Source organism: Meles meles, chromosome 7 (genome assembly GCF_922984935.1).
Source record: "Meles meles chromosome 7, mMelMel3.1 paternal haplotype, whole genome shotgun sequence".
NCBI classification, from domain to species: domain Eukaryota; kingdom Metazoa; phylum Chordata; class Mammalia; order Carnivora; family Mustelidae; genus Meles; species Meles meles.
In genome coordinates this window covers 138,904,362-138,924,422 of record NC_060072.1, presented here as the reverse complement: position 1 = coordinate 138,924,422, position 20,061 = coordinate 138,904,362, and the positions used below count along the sequence as shown (strand labels likewise).

General features: G+C 40.4%; 1 protein-coding gene across 1 annotated transcript in view; it reads left to right on the top strand.

Moving 5' to 3' along the window:
- Window positions 1-2,454: 2,454 nt before the first annotated feature.
- Window positions 2,455-20,061, top strand: part of LOC123946516 (ankyrin repeat domain-containing protein 26-like) — a 166,323-nt gene continuing 148,716 nt past the window's right edge. Inside the window, 7 exon segments of the mRNA XM_046011878.1 lie at window positions 2,455-2,702; window positions 5,542-5,656; window positions 5,814-5,987; window positions 8,501-8,607; window positions 10,695-10,828; window positions 12,723-12,726; window positions 12,933-13,000. Of these exon segments, the coding sequence (XP_045867834.1) occupies window positions 2,455-2,702; window positions 5,542-5,656; window positions 5,814-5,987; window positions 8,501-8,607; window positions 10,695-10,828; window positions 12,723-12,726; window positions 12,933-13,000 (850 nt within the window).

Below are 20,061 nucleotides of genomic sequence, written 5' to 3'. Positions count from 1 at the left end.
CATATGTTGTATCTGTGCATGTTACAGCAACTCAACAATACAGTGACATAACTCGTGCTTTATATAATCTTATTTCCACAGTCTTTCTCTGGGAATATCATTTATTTTTGCCTTTGTTTTTTTAAGAATCGTTTTGCTGGATAAAGAATACGCGGTTGCCTTTTTAAAAAATCTTTAATCATTTAGATTATGTTATCCCATAGACTTCTAGCTTCCATTATTTTTTTTCATTTGGATTATGTTATCCCATAGACTCCTAGCTCCCATTATTTTTTTGTAAGAAGTCAGCTGTTAATCATAATTTTGGTCTCCTTTTGTGATAGGTTGGTTTTTTTCTCTTGCAGATTTCAAGGTTTTGTTTTTGTTTGCTTATCCTTGACTTTTAGCAGTTTGACCCCATGATGACTTGTTTAGGTGTGGATGTCCTTGTCTATTTCCTAGTTAGGATTTACTGAGCTTCACAGATCTGCAGATTAGGTTTTCATCAAATTTAAGCAATTTTTGGCAATTACTTCTTCAAATATATTTATTAATCCTTTTCTGTCTTCCTTCTGGGGGTCTCCTTACATATGTTTTGGTACACTTATCATTGATCTGGTCTCAGGCTTTGTTCATTTTCTTCATTTTTTTTTTCTCCCTCTCTGCTTGAGATTGAATAATTTCTGTTGATTCTTCATGTTCACTGATTTTTCTGTCATCTCAAATCAGTTGAATTTTCCATTTCAGGTTCTATATTTTTCAGCTGTAAGTTTCCATTCAAATCTTTAATTTACTTTGTATCTTTTTATTTATTTATTTTTATTTTTTAAAGATTAATTTATTTGACAGAGAGATCATAAGTAGGCATATAGACAGGCAGAGAGAGAGGGGGAAGCAGGCTCCCTGCTGAGCAGAGAGCCTGATGTGGGCCTCCATCCCAGGACCCTCAGATCATGACCTGAGCTGAAGGCAGAGGCTTAACCCACTGAGCCACCCAGGCACCCCTGTATCTTTTTATTGAGACTCTTCATATGTTGTGTCATTTTCATCATGGTTTTCAACACTATTTCCATTAGTCTTTGACCATGTTCATGTAGCTGCTTTTAAATCTTTTAAATCTTTGCTGAATCTACCATCTGGAAATACTCAGATGGTTTCTCCTTAATGCTTTTCGTAGTAGGGTCATCTTTCTTGTCTCTTTGTTTTATAATCTTGTTGAATTTCAGGTAATGTAGCAATTATGGGTTCTTATTTCCTCCCCAGGGGGTTGTCTTGTTTAGTAACTTGCCTCCAGTAAATTTATGAAGTCTGTCTCTCCTGCAGTGTGCAGCCATTGATGTCTCTGTTCATTTCTTAAATTTTTAAGTCTTGCTTCCTACATGTTGCTGCTGTGCCTGCATCCTTTAGCATTTAGCCAAAGATTGGGCAGATGTTGTGTGCAGACCTCATTATTCATGCTTTCTCCTCTGCTGAGGGATCTGTGTGGGCTTATTAGCTTATTAGTCCATTCAACATTTGGGTCATTTTCAAGGCTACCTGGTTTCTGCTTTCTAACAAGTTTTTTGCTTTTTTGCCTGTATGTGCATGGCTTGGCAACCATGGGCATGTGGGTGGCTTGAACCAGCTTCAGTTTCTACTGCATGCCTCGGGTAAACCTGGAGTTTATGTGGAGTGCTTATCACATCCAGATGGCTCTCTGACCTCTCAGAGCTCACAGTTAAATACCTTCCTACTCTTATATTGTTTCCCCCAAACAGCATTGCAACCTCAGGTTAGAGAACTCTGTGTGCTTAGCATGGAGGCCACACCTCTTTGACTTACTCTGCCTCAGGTCAGGCAAGTCCCTTTTCTAAGTGACAAGTTTCTGGCATGGGAAGTGAGAGCACACCACAGACTCACACAGCTCTAACCAAACTTTAGTAATTTTCATGAATAAACATTTCTTAGTTTCTTGTAGGTCTTCAGAGTCTTTAAAATAATACTATCCAGATTTATAGCCCCGGAGCTGTGAGCCGAGCGGAGGCCCCGCCACCCGCCACCCCCCCCTCCCCCCGCCACCCCCCCCTCCCCCCGCCACCCCCCCTCCCCCCGCCACCCCCCCCTCCCCCCGCCACCCCCCCCTCCCCCCGCCACCCCCCCTCCCCCCGCCACCCCCCCTCCCCCCGCCACCCCCCCCTCCCCCCAGTGGCGAGCCCAGCAGAGGCCCCGCAGCACTGAGATGTGAGAGGGTTGGGCCTTGCACATGCGCTTTGGGTACCTTTAGTCGCTGGCCCTTTATGCGCAGACGCAGCCACGCGGGTTTCAGAGGTGCGCAAGCGCATTTGTGCTTGGCATCATGGTTACGGTTGTTAGGTGCTCCAACATTCCAAACCATTGTGAGTCGGTTGGGCTTATCTCTAGTGCTAGTGTTGGTGTCTAGAAGTGGCAAAAAGCCCAGTGGAAGGTGAAGTGTTGGTGAATCCTCTAGGCTTTGCAATGAAGAAGTTTTTTTCTTTCGGGATGGGGAAGGTGTGTTCATCCCTGACCTTTCGCAGGGAGGTGGTGAATGGCTTGGGGGCCCCGGTTGACAAGAATGAAGAAGACAACAAGCCCCAGCGCCGGTATAACATCCGAATGAAACATCTCAAAAAGATCCACAGAGCTGCTGTCATGGGCAACATATTGAGATTGCAGCAGTTGCTACTGCTTGGGAAAGACGTGAATAAAAGAGACAAGAAGAAACGGTAATAGGGATGTAAGGGCATGGTTAGCCAGAGGGAGTCATTTTGTGTTTATGTAGTGAACTTAGATTTACCCTGCCCCCCCCCCAAGAGGAACTCACTTGCAAAGCCTAGATACAAGGGCGGGTCAGGCCAGGTGAAGACATCCAATCAGTGGGGCCCTACTGTATATCTACAAGGGTAAATTGAAATTCAATTGGCTACCCGTGTGTAATCTAGCAGTTTTCTCTGTGTGTGCAGACCTAGCATGACTGTGCAGTTTTCTCTGTGTATTGCAATCTCATTGGCCACCTGTGTATAGCCCAGCTAAACTACCTCTATAGAAGTTAGTCTGTGAGGCTGGGAGGGGTCGCTTTTTTTCCAAGAGACAGCCCTGATCAGTCAGTTTGGTTCTTGATGCTTGGCATGAAATAAAGCTTTGCTTGACCTTCGCTTTGTACCAGTCTCGTTCCTTTGATTACGGACCCTAACATTGGGAGCTCATCCGGGATCAAATGATGAGAACTGAGCCAGCATCAGAATTTCTGGGAAAAGCCTCCGGACGTAAGATCACGGGATCCTGTCTGTCTGGTTGCGGAGCTCCAGGGTATGGCCCACCGGGGAGAAGCTGGACACAGCCGTGCTCCCCAGGGCTGGAGTGGATGCAGGGACACTCCTTCCCTCCACTGGTAGATCGCCAGGGAGTTCGAGTCCCCCTAGGCAGTCAGGGGGTTCGAGTCCTCTTAGGCAGGTGGTCAGGGGGTTTGAGTACCCCTAGAAAATCCTCACCTGTGGCAGGACCGCTGGGCCTGCAGTTGTCTTTGTCTTGTCTTTTTGTTGTCTGTTGTGTTGTTTTCTGTGTTTGAAGAAATGGGGCAAGCAGAGAGTGAGGGGATTCTGACTTTTAATGGCTATAACTCGAGCCAACTGGGGTTAGTCTAACTCAAGACAGAGACTTTAAGGAGTATCCCCAAGCAGCTGCTGAAACTCTTTTTGTTTTGGGGACGTTCCTGTCTTCTCTGGCCCGATGTGGACTGCCTAGCCCCTCCCCGTTGCTGGCAGGAGAGCATGGCGTCTAAAGTGGAGTGGGCCCAGATGGAACGTGAAATCTGATAGCAAAGAGGTGACTAAACTGATGGCTAATTGTCTGTCTCAGGGTATTAATGGGTAATTGTTAAAGTAGCTCTCAAAGTCTTTGGTAACCTGAAACTGTGAAGGTTTGAAGGTTTGCTTGAATGGCAAATGGAATTAAATTTGTTGGTCATCTAGGTCTTAACCAAATGGGATAAAATGCTAGAGCGTTGGTTGCTGGAACTGGGTTTGTGCTTTTGAAATCTGCTGGTAAACATGTTTTGTACTTAACTGATTCATAAATTTGCCTTCTAAGCATTATCTTGTAAAATGACTTCTGCCTTAAAGGAAATTCATATGGGAAGACTTTCAGGACAAATACAGGTCTTTGATATGTTAAAATCCTGGAACTGAAATGGGTAAGAATTTCCAGAAGTAAAAGCTGCATTGGGACTAAACCAGAATTAGTAACATGGAACTAGATGAACTGAAAGATTGTAATGTTGTATCTCTTGATGTTTTGTCTTATTTTAAACATTACTGGTTCTGTAATGTTTGCTCTTCCAGGCTAGGGAAACTTTTTCTTAAGTTTCCTGTAACTTACAGAGATGTAAAAGTAGTCATTTGTAAACAAATCAAGGTATTCAACTCTTTCTATCGGAACCCTCTGAAACCAAAAGGTCTCAGTCAGTATTCTTTCTTCCATGGCAATCAGTCATTTGCATAAGTTCAGTAAGAATCTGTTCTCCTTGTAACAGGACACCATTGGAAACACTGGTTATTTTACCAAGGCTTTGACTGGAATGTCATATTTGAAAAGACTCAGATATGACTAGACAGCTTAAAAGAACTAAAGTTGACTTTATAAAACTTGGAACCGAAAAGCCTTCATTATTTTAGTCCTTTTTCCCCATAATGCTTTCAAGAACTAAAATTTATTGAAATGCCAACCATGTGACTAGAACTGCAGTATAATTGTTGTATGTATATACCATTATTTCATTTAACGTAAGGCACATTGATTGTGTGATGCCCCACCATTTTATATACCAATAAGAAATCTTAAAAAATTCTGTCAATTATAGTTGTAAGACATTTTGAATTATAAATCACATTCCAATGTCAGAGATACTAAAAGGTGACAAAATGAGCCTCCTAGAATCATTGAGATATAGTATTCTTGTGAATATTTAAAACATATCTGAGAAGTAGGCATAATTGTATCACTTTACCTAATGGGAGTGTTGTCTTTATATAATAGTAGCAATAGTAATAGTTATAATAATAATATGTAACAAACTTTGCATAGATCTTCATTTAAGCATGGTGACGAGGTCCTGTGAGATAACTATTCTTTATTTATTTTTTTAGTTTTTAGTAATCTCTATAGCCAACATGGGGCTTGAATTCATGACCCTTGAGATCAAGAGTCACATGACCTTCAAACTGAGCAGGGCAGGGGACATAAGATAACTATTTTTATCTCCATTTTTTTTGATGAGGAAATTGAGGATAAGGCTGAGCCATAACTATGAAGTGACAGAGTTAAGTAGGATTAAACCCAGGTTGAGCTGAACCCTGAGGTCACGCTCTACCAAGTCAGATAGCCGCCTCCTCTACTAGTATGGTGAATAATCACTGATAAATATTGTACTTTCTTCAAAAGAAAACTAAATGTTTGTTTTTGAGTCAAAGGAATAAGATGCTATTTAATGTTTACAATTACATGAATTAATTGCATGTTTTGAAATAGTGCACTATAATTTCCTAAAACGTTCTTTCACTTTCATAGGACTCCTCTTCATCTGGCCTGTACCATCGGCCATGCCGACATAGTGACTCTTCTTGTAGAGAAGAAATGCCAGCTTGACCTCTATGATAGAGAATGTAGGACTCCTCTAATGAAGGTGTGTGGTAGCAGCTGTGTCTGCCTGCGATGGATTTGATTTAGTTACTTAGAATGAAAATTTATTGCAATTAAATGTAACTAATTGGTGAAAACTATGGCATGCTTGCTTTAAATTCCTAGAATTTACACTCTGTTTCTTGGTATACTACTGACAGGCTGTACAATTTCAAGAAGAGCCATGTGTAACTATTCTTTTAGAACACGGTGCTAATCCAAATCTTACTGATAATTTTGGCAATACTGCCCTCCACTATGCTGTTGCTGGTGAGGACACGTCAATAGTAGAGAAGCTGATTTTATACCATGCAAATATTGAAGCAAGAAACAAGGTACGTCAACTTTATTTATAAAGTATTTGAAATTTTAAAACCTGTATATAAATTTTTTAGCCACAAAACATTTATTTACATATTTATTCATATATGTAATAAATACTAAATACTGAATTTTATACATCAAGTCCTGTCACCATGGAAACAACTCCAAAACCAGGGTAGGGAGGACTAGAGAATGACGATGCCCACAGAAAGGGCAGAGTTCTGTTTCCCAGCCACCCTTCCACCCCAGAAGGAGAATCTTCCCATTAGTTCTTGGGAGTGGCTGGTGGGCTCAGAGCCCACAAAGGATTGAAGGCCTGGAGGGGAGTGAGGTGATGATGGAGGCTGGGTGCTGTGCAGGGACTTAGGAAATGAGTGCTGCTGGGAATGGGTGGGAGACCATGACCCAGGAGGGTAACTTGGGTGAGTGCAAGTGGGAGGAGAAAGCAGCAGGTTGCAGTCCCTGGGCATTCCAGGCCCCAAGGTTCTGAAGATGAGAGCAAGGGGATCGGGTCATGACATCCTACAGCGGCATCTAGTTGTGCTCATAGCCACTCTGCCTGCCATGCACCGCATTGGGGTCTCCCATTTCCCAGAGTAGTTCCTGCTCAGCATTGTGTAGGTCCTCAGGGGGGTAGTAGCTGTGCGTGGGGAGTAGTGGAGGACCGCGCTCACTATTGCACTTGTTATTTCTTTGACATGCATTACGTCCTACCACTCTCCTTAAGGAAGCACTGTTGGTTGACATAGGTAGGGTCAATTTTTTCATATGTAGAAGCTCGAGCATTCCCTGAATGAAAATATTTTGAAATAACTTAATTGTCTAAGATTTCACTTTTTTTAAATTTTTTTTTCTTGAGTGTACTTTTTAGAAATACATTTTTGTAGGGACTGTAAAGAAAGAAAGCAGGAAGAAAGCACATATACAGACTTATAAGAAGAGAAGCATGTTCTTTACATAGCAAGAATTTTCATGCCTTGACTTCTAACCCAAGTAGTAATTCTGAGTAATTTTACATGGAATATGCCTTATTCTGCTCTAAGACCATGATCTAGTTATAGAGATAGAGAAGTGATCTTTGTCTCTATGATTCAGTTGATATTGATACTAGTTTTGATACATTTTCATTCTTAAGTGCAGCAATTATCTACAATTGATTATAGTTATTAAGTTTTAGTTGACCCAAGTGTTGGTTTTCTTCAAGTTTTGAAAAAAGCCGGCTTTGGCTAACAGTGCTGTAAACTGTCAAGTCAGTTATTCAGTTTTAAGATTTCACTTTAATGAACTTTTTTTAAAGAAAGATTTTATGTATTTGAGAGAGAGAATGAGAGAGAACACACATGAGTAGGGAGGAAGGGCAGAGGGAGAGGGAAAAGTAGGGAAGCCTGATGCAGGGCTGGATCCCAGGACCCGGAGAACATGAACTGAGCCAAAGGCAGACGCTTAACTGACTGATCCACCCAGATGCCCCAGAGCTGCTGTTTTAATTCAGAGTCCATCTCCTTAGTGACCCATTTGGAGCAAGAGTGCTTTATGTTGACATCTGGGATCCTGATACCGTTGATAGAAGAGAATCAAGCATGTTGGTATAACCTGGAGAAAACCTTCACCTTTATTGGAAACTCTCAACACTGTATCCCTGAAACTCTAATTTCTAAAATGTTAATGTTTGCCATGAGAAGTATTGTCAAATGGGGATAAGCAAATTTAAACAGATTTCTTTTGCGCTAGAGATATAGTGCAGTTCTGTAATATTTCTCAAACACAGAGGATCATTGAATCTTTCTATTGAGGCAGAATCCTCACTTTCCAGCAAAGTATCTATTCTTTGGGATATAATTTAAGAAACACTACTCCAGAGATAATCATTTAGGCTGTTAACTCAGTAAAAGTACTTTAAGCTTTTAAAGCTATATTTTAGAGTTTGGAGGTATAGAGATAAAAAGTAGTCCCATCCCTCAAGAAGCTCTTGGTCTCGATGGGTGCAATAAAATAAGTGGAGTATACAACGATAAATGCTGTGATCGAAGCCGAGATTCTTGGAACCAGTCGATGTTTGAAGTAAGTTTTGGAGAATGAGTACAGTTAATCTGTTGAAGAGGTGGAGGAGGGCTATTTAACTTAATTTAATTTATTTTATTTTTAAAAAAATTTATTTATTTGAGAGAGTGAGAGTGGGAGAGAGAGCAGGAGCAGAGGGGTGGGGCAGAGGGAGAAGGAGAAACTGACTCCCCACTGAGCAGGGAGCCTGACCTGGGGCTGGATCCCAGGGCCCTGGGCTCATGACCTGAGCTGAAGGCAGAAGCTCACACTGAGCCACCCAGGCCCCCTGAGAGGGGCTATTGTAAAGAGAAGGAGCAGCTGTGAAAGCAGGGGGTTAGGGGACGTGGGGGGGGGTGGGGAAGATGGGGGAGTGAGAGTATTTATATATGTGTTTAAGGTTAGAGGATCCTTTATAGGTTTTAAAATTCAGTATGGAAATACGTAATTTTGTAAATTATAAATTGTTTTTACACTTTAACAGTTCAAACTCACACCGTTTTTACTTGCTGTAAATGAAAACAAACACCAAATGGTGGAATTGTTAATTGGAATAAAAGCAGATGTACACGTGGTTGATGAGTCGAAAAGGTACAGTAGTTTTTTTTTAAACCTTATATTGTTCTAGTGTGGTAACATTAAGTCAGATTAACTTAATAAGAAGAAGATTAATTTATAATTATATAGTGAGAAATGTCGACATGTCATCAGTTAGGCCTAAAACAATTATTCTGACAGGGCAACATGAAGAACAGTATGCGGCAGAATTTATATTCCTTCATATCATTGATTGATGTGATCTGTAGGCTTTTATTTTTCTGCCATAGGATTTTATGTTAGTTAAATGGGTTTCATATTAGTTTTATTATAAAGTGTAGACTCCTTTTATTTTATGACACAATACTGAACTTCTTAACCCTTTTGTATTTTTTTGGAAACTTCTACTTCATATATATTTTCCTTAAAAGATGCATATTAAACATAAATAGGAGTTGTTTTATCTTTTGGATGACTCGTTGCTTTAAATTTTTTTTTTTAAAGAATACTGATGTTAGATGATCCCTAAGTGATTATTAATTACTATTACCAGATAGTGTGGGCTTATCATCCTTTTTCATGTTCAGTATATATATATATATATATATATTTTGTTTGTTTGTTTGTTTGTTTGTTTTTATTGGTAAGGGTCGAAGGATGAAAGATAACTTTAATTGAATAGATTTTTCTTTTAGTGAGGACAAATCATAGGTTGGTGATAAAGAGAAAAGAGATGGACTTTAGATAGACACAAGACTAGGTCTAATTCCTTTCCTACTTGCTGGGTATGTGACTTTGGGAACATTACTTATCATCACCAGCTACGTTCTCTGATATGAGAAGGAGGATAATATATCCTTCAAGGGTTGTTGTGTGTAAATAATATCTTATATATATAGTATTTAATTTAGTGCCTAATACATGCTTATCTTAGTATCATTAAATGCAACTATGACTCTTTTATTACTATTAGTATGAATGCTGTTATTTTAAGCCTGCAAGTAGCTTTTATTTTTGTATTTTTTTGTATTTATTTATTTATTTTCAGGGTAACAATACTCACTGTTTTTGCACCACACCCAGTGCTCCATGCAATACGTGCCCTCTCTATTACCCTCCACCTGGTTCCCCAACCTCCCATCCCCCACCCTTTCAAAACCCTCAGGTTGTTTTTCAGAGTCCATAGTCTCTCATGGTTCATCTCCCCTTCCAATTTCCCTCAACTCCCTCTCCTCTCCATCTCCCCATGTCCTCCATGTTATTTGTTATGCTCCACAAATAAGTGAGACCATATGATACTTGACTCTCTCTGTTTGACTTATTTCACTCAGCATAGATGTGGTACATATACACGATGGGGTATTATGCCTCCATCAGAAAGGATGAATACCCAACTTTTGTTTTTTTATTTTTAAAGATTTTATTTTTTTGAGAGAGAGAGCGCACACGAGCATGAGCAGGGGAAGGGGTTAGAGCAGGGAGCCAGATGTGGGGCTCAAATCTAGGACCCCAAGTTCATGACTGAGCTGAAGGCAGATGTTTAAATGACTGAGCCACCCAGGCACCCCTGCAAATAACATATTCTTAAAAAAGATTTTATTTATTTATTTGACAGAGGGATCACAAGTAGGCAGAGAGGCAGGCAGAGAGGGAGGGAAAGCAGGCTCCCCACTGAGCAGAGAGCCCGATGTGGGGCTCAATCCCAGGACCCTGAGATCATGACCTGAGCCGAAGGCAGAGGCTTAACCCACTGAGTCACCCAGGTGCCCCCCTGCAAATAACTTTTTATACAGACCTGTCCTCTAGAAGGCTTGGGAAGTACACTGAATCAGCTTAAGGAAGAAATGGGGAATTCTTTTTTAAAATCTTCACTTCTTCAGTTAAGTGACCTCAGCACAATTTCTTGTTCATCAAATGACTTTAAACTAGCAATTTCTACTATCATACCCAGGTGGGACAAGAGGCTTCTTTTTTGTCCTTTAATTTTAGCCATGGATGTAATTTACAAAGATAAACACTTGACTGTGTTAGTGGTCAATTCTGTACCAACAGGCAAGATATTAACCTGGTAAAGTATATGAAATTTGCTGTTTAGATAACTCTGAGTTCCTAAGGGTGAAGTTATGTCTCTGTTATTTTAGAACAGCCCTCATGCTTGCTGCAACTTTTAAATCTCCAGATGTAGTCAGGCTTCTTCTTCAGAAAGGTGTTAATCCCTCTTCTTGAGATGAATGTGGATGGACGGCAGAAGACTATGCTGTTCTTGGGCGCCTGGGTGGCGTACATTAAAATGTTAGCTATCACTAAACTGAAGTTTGAAATAATTTAACTCTTAGTTCTTATGCAACGGATGAGAGTTCGTAGTTTGATTCTGGCAATTTTGGGACCGCAGTGAGTTAGCCCACATCACTTGCCAGAAACCAAGACAAAGGCTAGACTAGTCAGCATTAGAAATGAGTGCAGGATATTTTTTTTTTTTTTTTTTTTTTTTTTTTTTTTTTTTATCTCAGGACTATTGAGACCTTTATCTTTAGGGATCCTAACTGTATCTGTTTCATTCCAAGGATAACTGTTATACATGGGGTACAAAGAATGTTACATTCGTGTTTTTTTCCTTCCTGCCTCCCTGCCTCCCTCCCTTCCTCTCTTCCTCCTTTCCTTTCTTTGTAGATTTTATTTATAATTATTTCAGAGAGGGACAGAGTAGTGACAGAGGAGGAAGCAGATTCCCTGCTGAGCAGGGAGCCTGACGTGGGGCTCAATCCCAGGACCCCAAGACCGTGACCTGAGCTGAACGCAGATGCTAAACCAAGTGCCAAGTGAACCACCTAGGTGCCCCAACATCACCTCTTCCCCCCCCCCCAACTAGTTACTTGGGTCCCAAGATGTTCAGTTTAGTAGCAAACCTTATACTTTCTCTTGAGAGTTGTCTCCTATTCTTTCCCCCTTGAATTTTCCAAGAACCTAGGGAGTTCCCTAAGACCAAAGAGACCATCCTCTTTTGCAAGTCATTTGGAGGGGAGAAAGGACATTCTTATCATTCCCTTGTTTCCTTTGATTCTATTGGTGCAACATTGCTGTGTGGTGCCTTGGTGACTCAGTTGGTTAAGCAACTGTCTTTTGCTCAGGTCATGATCCTGGAGTCCCAGGATTGAGTCCCCCATCTGGCTCCCTGCTCAGTGGGGAGTCTGCTTCTCCCTCTGACCCTCCTTGCTCTTATGTTCTCTCTCTCCCTCTCTCATTCTCTCTCTCAAATAAATAAATAAATAAATAAATAAATATCTTAAAAAAAGAAAGAAATAAAAATAAAGAATTTACTTTTTGAGAGAGAGAGAGTGAGAGCATGAGCAGGGGGAGGGGTTAGAGCAGGGAGCCAGATGTGGGGCTCAATTCCAGGACCTCAAGATCATGACTGAGCTGAAGGCAGACGCTTAAATGACTGAGCTACCCAGGCACCCCTGCAAATAACATTTCATACAGACCTGTCCTCTAGAAGGCAATTTTATTTTTCTGCAGTCTGGTTATGATTGACCTTTGCTCCCAGGATGCCCTTGCTGATCCACATTCCTCAGTCTTCATGGTGATCCACAATGAGACTTCAAAGTTACAACATTTTTTAGTTTACGACATATGCTTGTATGTTCAGCTGCTATTCCAAGGTACCAGCACCCTGTTCTGGCCGCTAGGCCCCCTGGCTTTAGCCACACACACCCTTCCCTTCAGTCAAAAGCCTTACATGAAGCCCATATGTTAGCACAGACCTTCATAATGAAGTATCCCTTGAGGATTTCGCTTGTCTATCCTGCTAGCAGATGGTAGTTGGGACCCTTCTAAGCTGTTAAAGAGGTTCAAATAATGCTACAGGAAGAGCCTGGACTTTCCTTTCTCCTTTGTTACTAGGCCTATATCTCAAGCCTGCTTTAAATTCCGGGGAGTGCCTTTTCTTATGAGGTGATGAAAGGTCTCATACTGCGCTTCCCAGAGTAGTGGGCATCACCTTTCCTGAGAGGCCATGTTTTGGGTATAATATTTCATTAAATCCCTTAACAACCTTGTGAAATAAGGCAGAAAGATGCCTGTTTTATAGAGGAAGACTTGGAGCCAGAGAGAAGTGGCTCGTCCGAGAGCAAATAGCTGTGGTTATAGAGTTAGGACCACTTGAGTTCAAGACATGTTCCATTATGGCAAGCTAACACTACTAATTGCTCAGTTACTACTTCAGACTGGTTCACCTTACTTTGAAGTATATGGGGTAATTTAAGTTTTGATATTAGCTCTGATATTATTCAAAATGCTCTTATGAATTTGATATATTTGGTAAATGTTTTTCATATCAGTATTAAAATAGTAACATTGTTTATCACCCTTTTTATATGTAGCAATCACCAAATAATTGCCAAATATACAGAAGGAAGACTTACAAATTTTTCGCAAAATAGCAATCCAGGTAAGACTTTTCAGAGTGAAGTGCTTTTGGTGGACACATAGATGAAGTCAGAGTAAGGAAGTTTTGTTATGAAAGAGCAGTGGGAAAAAAACCCCAATGTGTAAATTGTATAAGCTCACTTTCTTGCTTTCTTCCTTTCTCTTTCTCTCTCTCTCTCTTTCTCTCTCTTGCTCTCTTGATTTTACTTATTTATTTGACAGAGAGAGAGAGAGTGGGAGAGCACAGGCTCTCCTGTGGGACAGGGAGAAGCAGGTTTCCCACTGAGCAGGGAGCTCAATGTGGGACTCAATCTCAGAGTCCAGGGATCTTTACCTAAGCTGAAGGCAGGTGCTTACCCAACTGAGCCACCCAGGGGCCCCTATTTTTTTTTCTTTCTTAATATCTTTATTTTTTAAATTTCTTTTCAGTGTAACAGAATTCAATGTGTATGCACCCCACCCAGTGCTCCATGCAATACATGCCCTCCATAATACCCACCACCAGGCTCCCCCAACATCCCACCCCTGCCCCTTCAAAACCCTCAGTTTGTTTCTCAGAGTCCATAGTCTTTCCTGGTTCATCTCCTCCTCCAGTTTCCCTCAACTCCCTTCTCTTCTCCATCTCCCCATGTTCTCCATGTTATTTGTTATGTTCCAGAAATAAGTGAAACCGTATGATAATTGACTCTCTCTGCTTGACTTATTTCACTCAGCATAATCTCTTCCAGTCCCGTCCATGTTGCTACAAAAGTTGGGTGTTCATCCTTTCTGATGGAGGCATAATACTCCATAGTGTATATGGACCACATCTTCCTTATCCATTCATCCATTTAAGGGCATCTTGGTTCTTTCCACAGTTTGGCGAACGTAGCCATTGCTGCAGTAAACACTGGGGTACAGATGGCCCTTCTTTTCACTACATCTGTATCTTTGGGGTAAATACCCAGCAGTGCAATTGCAGGGTCATAGGGAATCTCTCTCTTAATTTCTTAAGGAATCTCCACATTGTTCTCCAAAGTGGCTGCACTAACTTGCATTCCCACCAACAGTGTAAGAGGGTTCCCCTTACTCCACATCCTCTCCAACACACGTTGTTTCTTGTCATGCTAATTTTGGCCATTCTAACTGGTGTAAGGTGGTATCTCCATGTGGTTTTAATTTGAATCTCCCTGATGGCTAGTGATAATGAACATTTTTTCATGTGTCTGATAGCCATTTGTATGTCTTCATTGGAGAAGTGTCTGTTCATGTCTTCTACCCATTTTTTGACAAGGTTTTGTGTGTGCTGAGTTTGAGTTCTTTATAAATCCTGGGTACTGTCATTTGCAAATATCTTCTCCCATTCCATGGGTTGCTTCTTTGTTTTGTTGACTGTTTCCTTTGCTGTGCAGAAGCTTTTGATCTTGATGAAGTCCCAAAAGTTCATTTTCGCTTTTGTTTCCTTTGCCTTTGGAGATATATCTTTTTTTTGTTGTTGTTGTTTTTTTTTGGTTTTTTTTTCCATTTTATTTATTTTTTCAGCGTAACAGTATTCATTCTTTTTGCACAACACCCAGTGCTCCATGCAAAACGTGCCCTCCCCATTACCCACCACCTGTTCCCCCAACCTCCCACCCCTGACCCTTCAAAACCCTCAGGTTGTTTTTCAGAGTCCATAGTCTCTTATGGTTCGCCTTGGAGATATATCTTGAAAGAAGTTGCTGTGGCCAATGTCGAAGAGGTTACTGCCTATGTTCTCCTCTATGATTCTGATGGATTCCTGTCTCATGTTGAGGTCTTTTATCCAATGCGAGTTTATCTTTGTGTACGGTGTAAGAGAATGGTTGAGTTTCATTCTTCTACATATAGCTGTCCAGTTTTCCCAGCACCATTTATTGAAGAGACTGTCTTTAAGCCAGCATTAACCTGATCCCCAAACCAGGCAAAGACCCCACCAAAAAAGAGAATTTCAGACCAATATCACTGATGAATATGGATGCTAAGATTCTCAAAAAGATCCTAGCAAATAGGATCCAACAGCACATTAAAAAGATTATCCACCATGATCAGGTGGGATTCATCCCTGGGTTGCAAGGATGGTTCAACATTCGCAAATCAATCAATGTGATAGAGCAAATCAATAGTAGAAGAGAGAAGAACCACATTTTATTTATTTATTTGACAGAGAGAGAGAGACAGAGAGGGAATACAAGCAGGGGAAAGCGGCAGAGGGAGAAGCAGGCCTCTTGCTGAGCAGGGAACCTGACGTGGGGCTGGATCCCAGGACCCTCGAATCATGACCCGAGCCGAAGGCTGATGCTTAACAACTGAGCCACCCAGGCACCCCTCTATGTTTCTTTTAAATAGGAAGAAAACTCAGAGGCTTGCAGTAATTTCCTCTAACATCTTATAAGCTAAGTTATATCTCATGCTTGTTCCTAAACCAGCCACTGGTAAATCAGGTACTGTGATTAGCTTAGAATAATCATTTCTCCTTTTGAAGCTAGGGTAAGGCCACCTTCTTTGTGTTTGGGACAATAAATATCCAAATGAAGTTGTGGTTCTCCAGCAAGAATCAAAACTATGGCATGGTTATCGGGGAGGGAGCCAGCAGTACTTGATGCAGGGATTCACTGGATAATGTGAAGCAGAAGGGTAACAAGATTAGATTTGAATTAGGGCCGTCTGGTTGTGGCACAAAATAGGGATCACCAAGCTTTTTCTCTCAAGGGCCAGGTAGTGACTATTTTAGGCCCTGTGGTTTCCCAACTACAAGTACCATTATAGTGTGAAAGCAGCCATAGCAATACGTAGGTGAATAGCAAGAACCAACCATCTGGTTCTGTAAATAAAGTTTTATGGGAGCACAGTCACATGTGACTGGTCCGACTTGGCCTGTGGCCATAGTTTGGTCACCCTTCATGTGGCGGGTAGATTGGAAAAAAACCATGTAAAGAGACTGGAAGAAAAAGGACGCTTATATTTCCTCAGTCTAGTATCAGTCCATTATGAAATGTTCACTCCTCTATACTGAAAAAGTCAGGAGGCTCAATTTATTCAATTTACAATGTTGTTCTTTTTCTAGGCCTTATGTCTTTCTCATTTTTTAAATTTAAAACTTTTTAAAAGATTTTATTTATTCGAGAGAGAGCACAAGTGGGGCAGAGGGGCAGAGGGAGAGGGAGAAGCAGACTCCCCATTGAGCAGGGAGCCTGATACGGGGCTTCATCCCAGGACCCTGAGACCATGACTTGAGGTGAAGGCAGACGCTTAACTGAGTCACCCAGGTGCCCCCTTTCTCATTTGTTTTGCTTAAAATTTTTTTATTCATTTAAGAAATAACAATATTAGTTGGTGGCTTTTTTTTTTTTCCTTCTGGAAGTCATCAGTTAAGAGTTCATGTTTGCATAGGGCAGCGGCAGAGGAAATATAAAGCAGAGATAGAAAAGAGGTATAGTTAATACGATTTCATGATTATTGAATGTAGAAAGGGGAGAGAGGGGATGCCTGGGTGGCTCAGCCATTTAGTGGCTGCCTTCAGCTCAGGTCATGATCCCAAGGTTCTGGGATAAAGCCCTGCATTGGGCTCCCTACTCCATGGGAAGCCTGCTTTCTCCCTCTCCCACTCCTCCTGCTTGTGTTCTCTCTCTCTGTCAAATAAATAAATAAAATCTTAAAAAAAAAATGGGGGGGTGGGGAGAGGAAATCTTAGAAGAGTCATACGTTCCCAGGTTGTGCACTAACATTTAAACTGGACATGAAGAATGAGTAGGACTTTATCGGAGTGCCGTGGGAATAAGGAAGACCAAGTATTTTCTGTATATGTTGAATTTGATGGAATATCCATTGTAGTATATTTTCAGTAATTGGATAATCGAATACTAGGAGTTTCTAGCTGGAGATAGAGCATCAAGTTTGGAGGTGCTGATTTGAAATAATCTGATTAGAATTATTAGGCAAAGTCATAGCTTGGACAAAGATTGAGCTTGTCCATGATGGAAAACATATAGAAATAGACGAAGGCGAGTGAACAAACCCTGGGACTACCAATATATAAGGGGTGGACGGAGGTGTAAGACTTAGTAGAGAAGACTGAGAAGTGGCTGGGGAAAAGGAGAGGAATTAGAGGAAATGTTGTTGAAAAACTTAAAAAAATTTTTTTCAAGGAGTATTATTTGTATCAAATAAAATCACTAAAAAAAGTTAGATTTAATTTTTAAAAGCTCTTTGGTGGTAACCTTTTCAAAAGAACAATTTTTGAGTTGACAGGTCTGTTATTTACACGATTGGTACACTCTGTGTCCAAATATGGAAAAATAACACATCAAGTAAGGTCTTCCCTAACTTTTTTGTAACTTGCAGTATCTACCTGGATAGGGTCAAGGGGAAATGGTCCACCCTGGTGAGTAGACTGGCCAACATTTTTCCATAACTGTCAAAATATAGGGGTCAAGTGTGAGGAAAAGTGTTGTCTTTCTTACCTGTTTCGTGTAGAGATACTTGAGCTTTTCTTCAAGTCCCTGGTACACTCTCCTGGATGAATACCAGAACAAAAATCTGGAAGCAATAGGCAGGAAGCCACTGTCAGGCCCTATCTCTGATATGGAATCATGATGCAGCTGTATTTTGACAGTTTTAAATTTTGATCAGAAAGAGTTTATACAGACCAGCAGTTTGGGAGAAACTGGCCACTTTTAAGTATTTTATTGCAGAAAACTAGTATAATACCAAGGAGAAAATATAAGGTGATATGTTGAATATACTGTTCTCACTTGCTAGGGTTCTATGTCAGTAAAAAAAGTCAACACTGGACTATTTTTGTTGGTGCTGTCTCTCTCCATCCTCTTCCATTTGCCTTCTTCTGATATCTCCACTTTTACCGCTCCTTGCTGAATTTCATCTCTAAAGAAAGCTTTAAGGAAAACTGTCTTGGAATCTATCACTATTGGAACACATTTCTACCAAATGTGTATTTCCTTCTAAGGTAACAGGCTACCCCATCTAAAATGTATTTCATATTTTGTTGTTTCTTATGCTAAACTTCTTTGTACCTGTACCACAGTGACAGGATTAGTGATGATGTTTGGCCAAGATTGAAGGCATTTTCTGGACGGTCAGAAATTTTTACCTGATAACAGTTTTAATGTGACATGCTTTTATATTTTTTCAGAAATTGGTAAACTGTGGCTTAACAAGAATATGTGGCCAATTAGATTGACAAGTTTTTAACCATCTATGTAATATAAGATAACTCACTTTGTTTTCCCCCAAATGAATCCTGTTGATCTTTAAGGATCAAATCCACTATTTTCAGGATGGAGTGGCTGACTCATCCTACATTTTAAATGTAGTATTTCTGACTTTTTGATCAGTTTGTCAACAACTGCCTTTAATAGGTGAACTATGTTTATAATTCTATAAGAAATTAAGAAAATGAGTGGAAACAAAAAACCTCTATAATCAATAGTGTGTTATTATACTGTGTACGATAGTTATATATTTTTCTATAATTATCCCAGTTACCTTATTGATTCATAACTACAAAAAAGTGAATTAAGCCCTATTTAGGTGGAGAAAATTTATGTGACCTTTTAGTGTTTTTATAGGAACTTTTATACTGTAGAACATACTGATAATCATCAGAATTCTTTTTTTCCCCAATTAAAATATGATTGTTGCTTGTTTCACATTATTTTCTGACATTATTTCGTCTATTCCTTTTATGCCTTTATTCAAATGGATGTAGAAATACAGGAATCTCCCAGGCAAATACTAAAAACAGAGGAAAGGTGTTCTGTGAAATAACCTTCTAACTGTAATTGTGTGTTAAAACATCAACCTTAATCATAAAAATTGCATATGATGCATTTGTATAAGAGGCTCCCAAAATAACACCCAGATTTGGTTATTCACTGGAAGAACTCACACGTCTCAGCATATTTGTACTCATGCCTGCAGTTTATTATGGTGAAATGATAACAAAGCAAAATCAGCAAAGAAAAGGTGCATGGAGTGAAGTCTAGACGAAGCCAAGTGCAGGCTTCTAAGAATCCACTGCCTATGGGTGTGCTTAATTCCTCCAGCATCAAATCATGACAACTCATGTGAGATGTTGTCTGCCAATACAAGAATCTTACAGATGCTCAGTGCCTGAAGTTTTCTTTAAGGCATCTTCTCCCTAGCATATATCAAAATTCCAGGTTCCCAGAAGGAAATCAAGTTGTAAGTACTTGATAATTCACCTGGTCTGTACCAACACTTAACAGTCTCAATGGATACTTTTTTTTCCCCTTCACAGTAAATAGGCCTTATTTTTTACAGCGTTTTAAAGTTCATTGCAAAATATAGCAGAAAGTACAGTTAGTTTCCATTTACCGCGTGTTCCTCTACACACGTAGCCTTGTTGTCAACATCCTGAACCACAGTGATACATTGTTATATTTATATTGACTCATCTTTATCATCCAAAGTCCATAATTTACATCAGGCTTCAGTCTTGGTGTTGTACATTCTATGGGTTTTAACAAATGTGTGATGACATGTATCTGTCATGTGCTGTCACATAGAATAGTTTCACTGCCTTAAAAGTACTCTGTGCTGTGCCTGTTCATCCCTCCCTTTGCCGTAACCCTTAACTCCTAACTTAAAAAGTTTTACTTTTTGGGGCGCCTGGGTGGCTCAGTGGTTTAAGGCCTCTGCCTTCGGCTTGGGTCATGGTCTCAGGGTCCTGGGATCGAGCCCCGCATTGGGCTCTCTGCTCAGCGGGGAGCCTGCTTCCTCCTCTCTCCCTCTGCCTGCCTCTCTGACTACTTGTGATCTGTCTGTCAAATATATAAATAAAAATCTTAAAGAAAAAAGTTTTACTTTTACCAGAATGTCATATAGTTGCAATCATACAGTGGATATCTTCTTGAATGTTTAAAAAATTAAAATTCCGAGGTAATTGAATATAGTGATTCAAGATAATCTCTGTCCTTTGTTATGTTCATCAGTGTAGGATCTGATGACATATGCCTTACTGACTGAAAACGTGTGATTTCTACAGACATTCATCACATAGTGGGGAGGGTTGAGAACAATGACATCATATCCTACTACCCAGTG